This window comes from Lupinus angustifolius, chromosome LG10, assembly GCF_001865875.1.
Source record: "Lupinus angustifolius cultivar Tanjil chromosome LG10, LupAngTanjil_v1.0, whole genome shotgun sequence".
NCBI lineage: Eukaryota > Viridiplantae > Streptophyta > Magnoliopsida > Fabales > Fabaceae > Lupinus > Lupinus angustifolius.
Window position 1 is genome coordinate 1,625,595 of NC_032018.1, and position 9,417 is coordinate 1,635,011.

At 31.4% G+C, this 9,417-nt stretch overlaps 1 protein-coding gene and 1 non-coding gene across 2 annotated transcripts; both read right to left on the reverse strand.

Annotated features, from left to right (window-relative positions):
- Positions 227 to 3,609, reverse strand: LOC109357845 (protein NRT1/ PTR FAMILY 1.2-like). Its single transcript, XM_019601899.1, has 4 exons — positions 3,383 to 3,609; positions 2,899 to 3,116; positions 1,438 to 1,985; positions 227 to 1,348 (listed from the first exon to the last, which is right to left on the reverse strand). The coding sequence occupies exons 1-4, from the start codon at positions 3,507 to 3,509 to the stop codon at positions 436 to 438; spliced, it is 1,806 nt and encodes a 601-aa protein (XP_019457444.1). The 5' UTR covers positions 3,510 to 3,609; the 3' UTR covers positions 227 to 435.
- TRNAS-CGA lies at positions 5,042 to 5,123 on the reverse strand. Its single transcript has one exon. It is a non-coding gene; the product is annotated as a tRNA-Ser (tRNA).

A 9,417-nucleotide genomic window follows, 5' to 3' on the forward strand; every position in this document is an offset into this window, starting at 1 on the left:
GCTTATGGGCCAGATGATGAAACCCAGAAAAACAGAAATCACTGACAAGTTGAGACAAGAAATTAACAAGGTATTTTCATTTATCTAGCTTTATGACACATGCTTATTATTCTTGTGGAGTAGATGAAGTCTTTGAGGGTGTGTTTTGATGAAGGTTAATTTATGAAGTAGAGAGTGCTACAACCGCTTCTATGATACATGCTTGTATCTTCATGGATCGGCATAAGCTTGTACTAAGATTAATGTATACATAAATTATTGTCTTCATCTTACAATTTACATTACATTTAACCATGTACATGCACAAATGTTTTATTCAGGGATGCAATTCCAAAAAGGGTGACTAATTAATTTTACATAAACAAGTAGATAAAAAAAGTGGCCAATCAACCTTACATGTAAACAATTAGATATGCTTCAGTATTTTCCCCCCACTTAGGAGCCTTGCATTTCTTGTTCTTGTTCATGATGAATCCTATTCCCCTTTTCAGTTAAGTTTTCCTCCTTTTTTGAGGCAGCTTCAGCACTAGGTCCATAAGCCCAGCTACAAACCAGATAGTAGATTATATTAACAGCACTCATTATGGTAAGAAGCCAATAGTACTTGTCATAGTGACCCTTGTTAATGTTATCAGAAACCCAACTCACTTTCCCCCCTCTGGAAGTAATGTCATTAACAATGCTGAATATAAGAGTTGCTATCAAGTTTCCTACAGCAGATCCTAGACTGAATAGTGATGCTGCAATGCTTGACATGCTGCTTGGAAACTCAGTGTAATAGAACTCAGAATGGCCTATTGCAGTGAATGCTTCTGCTATACCACACAAAATGTTATGTGGTATAAGCCACATTGATGTCATGTTCAACACTTGTTGAGGATTATCAATGTATCCCTCATGCATTGCTTTCCTTCTCCTTGTGTTTTCAACAACTGCTGAGACAACACAGTCCAGAAAGATGAAAAACACACCAATTCCTATTCTTTTTTTGGCACTAATTCTAACTGGCTTCCCTCTTAGTTTTGATGCTAGAGGAAGAATGACACGATCATAGACACCTGCAGATACAAACACTGCTATCATCATGAACACACTAAAAGAGCCTGCAGGAATTTCAAAGTTTGAAGTGATGTGTCTGTCCATGGTTTTAGCCTGGAGCAACCAAAATGAGGTTTGGCTAGCACCAACTGAGACCATGATACTTGTAGACCAAAGTGGAATAACTTTAATTATGGCCTTTAGTTCTTCTACTTGCTCTATTGTGCAAAGGTTCCATGCATTTGAGGCAGGCCCATCTTGTGCTATATCTTGTTCTCTTCCTTTGATGATGCAAGCTTTATTAAGAAACCTAAAACACAAAGTTTCACATGAAGTTAACATTTCAGTAATAATGTTTTCACCAAACTCAAGATCATTAGGGAAAAGATTGCACTTAACCTTAGCTTATCAGTTGGAGCAACAAGGTTTGAGTCCTTGTCATGGTGATATATGCCATCCAAATCCTTGGGTGGAAATGAAAGTTTTCTATTCTTATAGGCAACAACAATTACTTTAGCAAAGCCAGTGAGTATGCTCTTGTGTGGTTTCTGCTTCACATAACGTTGAGAAACAAGGAAGAACAAGAAGGTAGACAAGAACATAAGTGCTGCTGGAACACCAAAACCAAGTTTCCATCCAAGATGGTCTTGTATGTAAATTATTCCTGTCAGGGAAAAAACAACAGCAATAGCTTGGGAAGCAATGTACCAGCTGATAAAGCTTTCCAAGACCCTTTCATTGTTGAGGTTGGTTTTATTGTTGAGTTGATCAGCACCAAATGCTAAGGAGCATGAAATGCCACCACCTCCAATGGACATGAGAGCAAAAGAAGAGAGGAGAATAGCCATTTGTGTTGTTGTTGCAGATTGGCACTGTTCATTTGAGTGGTCACAAGGAGAAGGCCTTGACTGGGGTATCATGGTTGTTAACCATAACAGTGCCATCCCCTGGAATAATAATGGAGGGATGATATATAGATTATTAATAAAAGAAACATGATTTTCTTATACAACTTTTCTTTATCAACACTTATATTTTATTACATTTTTTTATAAACGAAAATGTATTAAAGAATTACAAGGTACTGATATAAGAAAAAGATTAGATAATGTTTAGGTTATAAACATCCTTAATATAAGACTTAGGATCTACCCACCAAATAGAAACGGGCATGACTCTTAAACCAATTTTAGAAGGATATCAAGAACAAGATCTCACTTGAATTAATTATATTATGTGATTGTAGTTGAAATTCTTCCCTTTAAAAATGGCATTGTTATGCATAAGTCATATAGACCAAATCACCAAGAGCTATAACATCTTCCATATACTCCTCTCTTTTGGATTATGGCAATAAGTATCATGTTGAGATCATATTTTTATACTTTATTCCATTTTTTTCTCCATTCCTTATATATTACATCACAATTATATCTATCATTTTCTCACTTTTCATTTTCTTTCGTATTAATATAAATTTGTTGTCTCAAATTTTCTCTCAAAACTTTGTCACACACCAATAATAATAATATTAAGCAAAAACAAAATGTTTAAATTTTTTACACAATTTTAAATTTTTTACAAATCTCTAGAGTATCTTTGCACATGTAAACCATAAATTTGCAACCAACGTAGTAAGAGTTTTCTATCACACCTCAATAATATTATTTGTAGAACGTTTGTTAACATCAAAACTTGCCACCTTTTATTTTGGAAAGAAACAAAAAATAGCCTCAAATTTATTTCTTACTTAACCCCATGTATTATACTCCCAACAAAATGGATAGTGTGAAGTACTAGTGTCCAAAAATATTGTCGAAATATTCTAAAACAATATATAGTTAGAATGATATAACGTACCAGGAAAGTGAGAATTGAACCTAAACCAATGGAGAGAAAACGACCCAAATAAGTATCAGCAATGATAGCACCCACCACAGGAGTGAAATTGGTAGCAGCAAACCATAAGAATATAATTTTAGTTGCTTTCACTACTCCAACTCTGTAATCTCCTATCAAATACACTATCATGTTTGGAAATACTCCAACGCTAGCCAATTTAGCTAGTGCCTCATTTCCTGCATTTAATATTCATTTTCATCACCCAAATCAAACTATAACAATATGAATCCTCAAGTACGTGCATAAGAAATTATCATTCAATTTAGTATTTTACCACCCCAAGAAAAAAGAGATAACATTTGGAGAAAATAACTTGTGTATTGGTTTTCTCGAGAGAACGATTTAAAAATCATGAATTATACTTGTGAAAGTATTCTCTAACATTTCATTTCATTTATTCTACTTCGAAAACTAACTCGCAAATAGTAATGAGAAGTAGTACCTATAATGAAAGGCATGGTAATGAGACCACCCTTGCAGCATTGTACATGTGGATTCATGTCTTGGTCACTCAACTCCTCTTGAAGTAGAGAACCCTCAGTTTCCTTCTCCATGTCTTGGCTTCCCATTATCCAAAACAAAGAAACAAAAGTAGTGAACTACAAAATCTTCATGCACCCAATCCTATAGTTTTGGAGAGAAAGACCTATTTTGCTTGAATGCTGCACCAACTGCTTGTAATGTAAGTACTTGAAGAGTGGACTTTGTCCAATAATTTCTAAAAGAAGAAGCATCTCAAATATTATAATACTATTTCTATATGGGTTTTGTTGATTCATTTTAATTTGAAAACTAAGTTTAGTGTTTTCCTAGGGCAACATATTTTTCATATAACAATACCTTTTTTAGTTGGGTGAGGACAATAAAATCTTTTAAATATTAAAGACAGCACTATCTTAAGTGCTATAATCGATGTTATGTTATTGGTATCATAAATATGCAAGTGCTGTGCCAATTGAGAAAAATGAAGTTCATCCAATAGTTCAGCAGAACTAATATTCACTCACTTTATTTTATTGTGGCCGTACTATGAAAGAGTTGGATCATGTGCCATTTTATTACTAACAAATCATTTACGTCAACTTCAAATAACTTGACATGAAATAAATATATATCATGTAATTAGCATTACCATATGGTAGACCTCCGCATTGAATCACCGGCTAATATCATAGTCCAAATATAATGTTTCATATGCTTATTAACACTATTTAAATTTAAGTCATTTAAATTAGATTTAAAAGAATAATGCAATTTAGTACTAAAGTAGCATGTTAATCAATTTCACATGATTTTGATAGATTACAAACGTGTTTGTCGGCCATTGGATCAGTAGACAAAACTGATTCAATTGCGTTGGACAGTGGACACGTAGAAGACATTTACATATTTTTTTATTTGTGGTAATGATGATTTAGTGTGATAATTAATACATTTATTTCTAAAGTGTTGTTACAAAATGTATTACAAAATATCATTTTTATAATGAGGGGTTTAGACTGGTTAGATGTCTGGTTCACGATTGAACCGGTCGGATCGATTAGTTCAAGCTTAGTTTTATAACATTGCTTAGGACCATTCATCCCAATTTTAATTTAAAGAGGCTTGATGATAATCATATGGTGTCTAATAATTACCTCATGTTACTAATTTTTATATTAAAAAGTAAGGAAAACAACTTTGGGTTATCATGTGGCTTGTACCAACATCTTATACTTGTATCACTACTTTTTCTAAAGTAAATGTTTATTCATTCATTTTTTTGCTAATAATTGGGTTTAATTCATAATCGAAGTGTAATAGATCTACGGACGAGTTTTATAAACGTCTCATATCTCAGACTTATGAATAAAAGTGGTCCACATATGAGGAAACATTAGGGGTCAGCCACCCCCCACTTGAACATGTTTTCATAGAAATCCTAATCATGAAAGAAACTCCAATAACAAAATAATTAAGAAGCAGAAAGAAAAGGAATTAGATTAAGATGGGTATGTTATAGCTACCTAGCATATGCTACTGCTGACAAGTGATTATTACAATTCAAGATCATAAAAATGAAGAAAGTGATTATTACAACTATTTTGAAAGTTCATAAAAACGTCGACAGCAGGATTCGAACCTGCGCAGGCAAAGCCCAACAGATTTCGAGTCTGTCTCCTTAACCACTCGGACATATCGACAATCATGTTCCATCAATCAAAACATGCAGAAATAACAATTTCAAGTATTGGTTCTTCAAGCCCACTCAGGCCCAAGCCTGTAATATGGCCTATCTTCTTTACATGGAACCTGTTTAGTCTTTCATATTTTATTACACACTATAACATGGAATTACCACATTGCCCCCAACTCATTATTCATACTCCACTATTTCATCATCTAACATGCCTTAATATAACATCAACATGTGTATTACAAAACTCCTGCATTTAAGAATTTAAAAACTCAACTATTATTGGACACATTTTCCATATTTTACAATCCATAAGTTTATAATAAACTATTATATTAGTATACAACTTTAATTAGTTGCCTCTATTTTAATTGGTAAGACATGAAATTTGGACAACAAATCCTCATCATTATTTTTAACACTAACTCATGGTTATACGACAAGAATCCTCTGTCTCAAAAAAATCATGTCCTCATATATCACGTCAATCAAGCTTCATAGAATAATGTACAAATAATAATTTTTAATATTATAATTTTTATTTCCAATTAAATAATATTTTTTAATTAAGTAGGGACACGAAATGGAACAGAAATGAGGAGAGATGATTATTATCTATGGTTACAAATTAATATATTTTAAGCACTAAAATCCATGATGTTACTTTCTGGTTACTGGGTGTTACTCCTTCCATTCTGAATTTGCTATAACTAGATTTACATGCATTATTACCTTTAAATGAAATGATTATCTAGCTGTCACAATTGTTTATACTTAGTTGAATAGAAATGAGTTGTTTTATGTTTGGGTATTCTTCTAAATTGTAATTATCTCCAAAGGAATTAATGACTTTGTATTAATCACGCCTAATGATTAATTTAAAGACTGGTGGCAAGTCAATTTTATCTAGAACTCATAAGAATCACCTTGTCTAGCTTGGTGACACGTCATTCCATTTTTCAACAATACCTTCCATAAACTATCTATAACCATATTATTTACATTCACATTTCATCACTTGTGTAGTAAGGAAAAATATATATAATGCATTCAGAGACTCTAAATGCTCTCCATCAACATCATTGCAACTTTTGAAAATCTTCATGTGTGGAAGTGCGTTTGGTTGGTACTGAGAAAGAGATTGAAAGTGCTTAAGTTATCTTTGGTGGATGCCAAAAATTAAGGTATCAGGGTCTTCCATCAAGCATGACTAAAGGGTACATTCTTTGCACCAAAAGAAATGGACTAGACTTAAAAAGCAATTGGTGCATGATAAATTAACACTTGAAAATTTTGCTTTTCCACAAGTATTAGAGACAAAGGATGTAACTTGATTCGTGATTTCCAAGCCATTCAGGCAAAAATAGAGTCATTTCTTTTGTGAACCAAGTGATGTCCTTTCCTTTTGCTTTCTAGTAACTTTTTGTGGGAAAATACCCATCATGTTCTTTGGCAGCCCACAGAATTACCACAATCAATTTTTGGTGCCCTTCATATTTATTATGACTCCAGCAAAAAAAATTATATTAATAGGTGAAAGTATAGCAATAGTTTTTTTTTATTGTTGCTAATATCAAGGTATATGAAATTAATTTCTTTTTGAGTGTGTGATTACTCATCTCAATAAATATTAGTTTTAATAATAGAATTCTGAATTTAGTCTTATTGTGATCTTATACTATTAGACTAAGTCTAGTTGAATAAAAATCATATTTAAATTCATTTATTATATAAATCATTTATCTTTAAGTATTTTGGTACACTTGAGCATATATTTAGTTGTATTGCTCTTGAATCCATGGATTAATAGAAAGAAACAACAAAATCCACAACCCCAATTGGAACTTTGAGGCCATTGTATTAATTACATTGAGAGAGCCATGCATGAATAAACAGAATCCCCTTTTTAGTGAATGGGGTTGCATTGGCTATGTTTCTGAGATTAGTTTTTCAACTTTTTTTGTTTACTGTAGCAATGGTGCGCGGAATACGGTCCCATAAGTATCACAAATGTGATGAAAATGGAATGTTAGATAAGTAGCAAAGTAAAGGAATCAAATATTACCAGAACTGGAGAGAAAAATATGAAAATATAATAACAATGAATCTTTACTAACAATATCTCTCATTTTTTAGTACTATCAATAATATTCTGAGTAAGAAACTAATCTTTTCCAGAACATATAATTATCACTTGGAGCACTTCTTCACAAAAATAGTCAAATAAAACGGCTACATAGTGTCTCTGACAAAATTTTCTTTCCTTTTCAGAACATCGAAAATTTGTTGTATTCCTATCAGTTTAAATGCAAGTGAATTTGTGTAGTTAATTTTCTTATTAACAAATTGTAATTCAAATAGTTTTATTTTAAAAAATTACAATGAAAATTTAAATAGTATCGAGAAACGAGAATGACTTAAACAATACTAGCAATCTAATATTAAGCGGAATTGAAGTAGCAACCCAAATTATATTTCTTGGAATACACTTAACATTGATAAATCAAATGAAATGATTATAGAAATTTTAAGTTGGTGCTAGTCATCTGCAGCAAAATGTCGAACTTATGGTTCTATTGTTTGTTTTGTTTAGCCAACTTTGCTATAGAGTGTAAAATTTCAATACAACTAAAGTTGAACCTAAGTGTTAAATTAAGGTCCAATTAATTAAGTATTCTAAAAATTAGAACATAGTAGCTAGATGTGATAATCCAGGATAAAAGTCCTAGTTAACAAAATGGATTAACAGAGCAAATTGTGATTTTGCAATCTCGCTTTTGGTTCATTTATTTAATTGATTCCTAATTCGTTGTCTCCATGCTCTTTAATTAGTTTAAGATCTATGATTAAGAAATGCTATAGATCCAACTACTAGTTATTCATTGAGGTTGTATCAATTAATTAAAGTTTGCCAGCAAAATCCTATGAAGCTTTAACCAAGGCGTGGGGAGCAATTGAGACACTATGGTCCATGCAAATTAAAGTCATTAAGGTGTTATTGTCATCATAATCAATCCCATAAATCCATCATTCCATCAAAAAAAACAAAAGCTCATTAAAGGTTTCTGAGCTATGTCATTGAAAACAAGCAAAACATGGGCCAAAATTATGTGTAGACTAATGCTTTTTTCTTTATGTTCTTTGTCATTTCTGATGTAGATGTTGAAGGGGTATTGAATGAAAATACCGATTTAACACGCATGAGTAAGTTGGAAGACTTTACTAGGAGGAAAAAAACACAGCTATAAATAAATTGAAATGAAATAAAATTAACTAAAATTTAAATAAGATAATGTTATGTCATCCTACTTTAAAGTTGATGTCTTTAAGGAAAAGCTAAGTTTACCCTCTTAAAATTGGTGGATCGAAATGGTAAAAAATATGAGTTTCAGTCGATTCTTGTTTTAGATTTTTCATGTATATGTCTGAATCATTAAGATAGTTAAAAAATACAGAGCAAACATTTTTCAAGTGATTTGCACAACTTTTGGAATAGAGTCAAGGGACCATATATATGAAAATGTGGGAGAAATTCTCCGATGTTCCAAATACAAATGATGCATTATAGTACTCCAAATACGGATAGGTTGGGGCAGAATTGATGGCAATGCATTGTACCAAGTCCTTAATTGAATTATGAATTAAGCATAAAAGCTGTCTCTTTCCTTCGCCTACCTCAATCTGTACAAACAACTTGTTAGATTTCCATTACATGTTGTGTTGGTTTCAATGTAGTTATACTACAACATGTACACTTCTTTCTTTCTTTCTTTCTTTCTTTCACTAAATCATTTTCAATGATGGACCTATAGCTATGCTACAAGCCATGCTTTTTTGTGTTTTCCTAATTAAAACATGCAAATATAAAAGTTTTACGTTATTTCGTTAAAAAGTTTAAATACAAATTTATATAAAGGGTTAAAAAACCTCAAAATTTACTCAATGGTGCCTTGAGTTGTTAGGAAAATTATCAACTATGGAGTCTGAATTAAAAAATTATCAACTTACCTGAATTCTTATTAGTATGATGTAAGGTAGAATAGTATAAATCAATTTTGTATTAAAAAAATAAGATAAAAGCTTAGTTTTATATGTGATTATTTTATTTTACTAAAGTCATTTATATATCTTAATTTTTTGTTTAAATAATAATACTAGAAAAAAACGTATAAATAATATATACAAATATATATATATATATATATATATATATTATAGAATTTGTAACATTGATACATAAATCCAATTTATATATTTTAGCACATTAATTAATCATCATTAATTAATAACTCTTAAATAAT

Coding starts and splice junctions, on each gene's coding strand:
- LOC109357845 (XM_019601899.1), bottom strand. CDS start 3,509: ATGGGAAGCCAAGACATGGAGAAGGAAACTGAGGGTTCTCTACTTCAA. Junction 3,117..3,382: donor TACCATGCCTTTCATTATAG/GTACTACTTCTC, acceptor TATTAAATGCAG/GAAATGAGGCACTAGCTAAA. Junction 1,349..1,437: donor GCTCCAACTGATAAGCTAAG/GTTAAGTGCAAT, acceptor TTTGTGTTTTAG/GTTTCTTAATAAAGCTTGCA.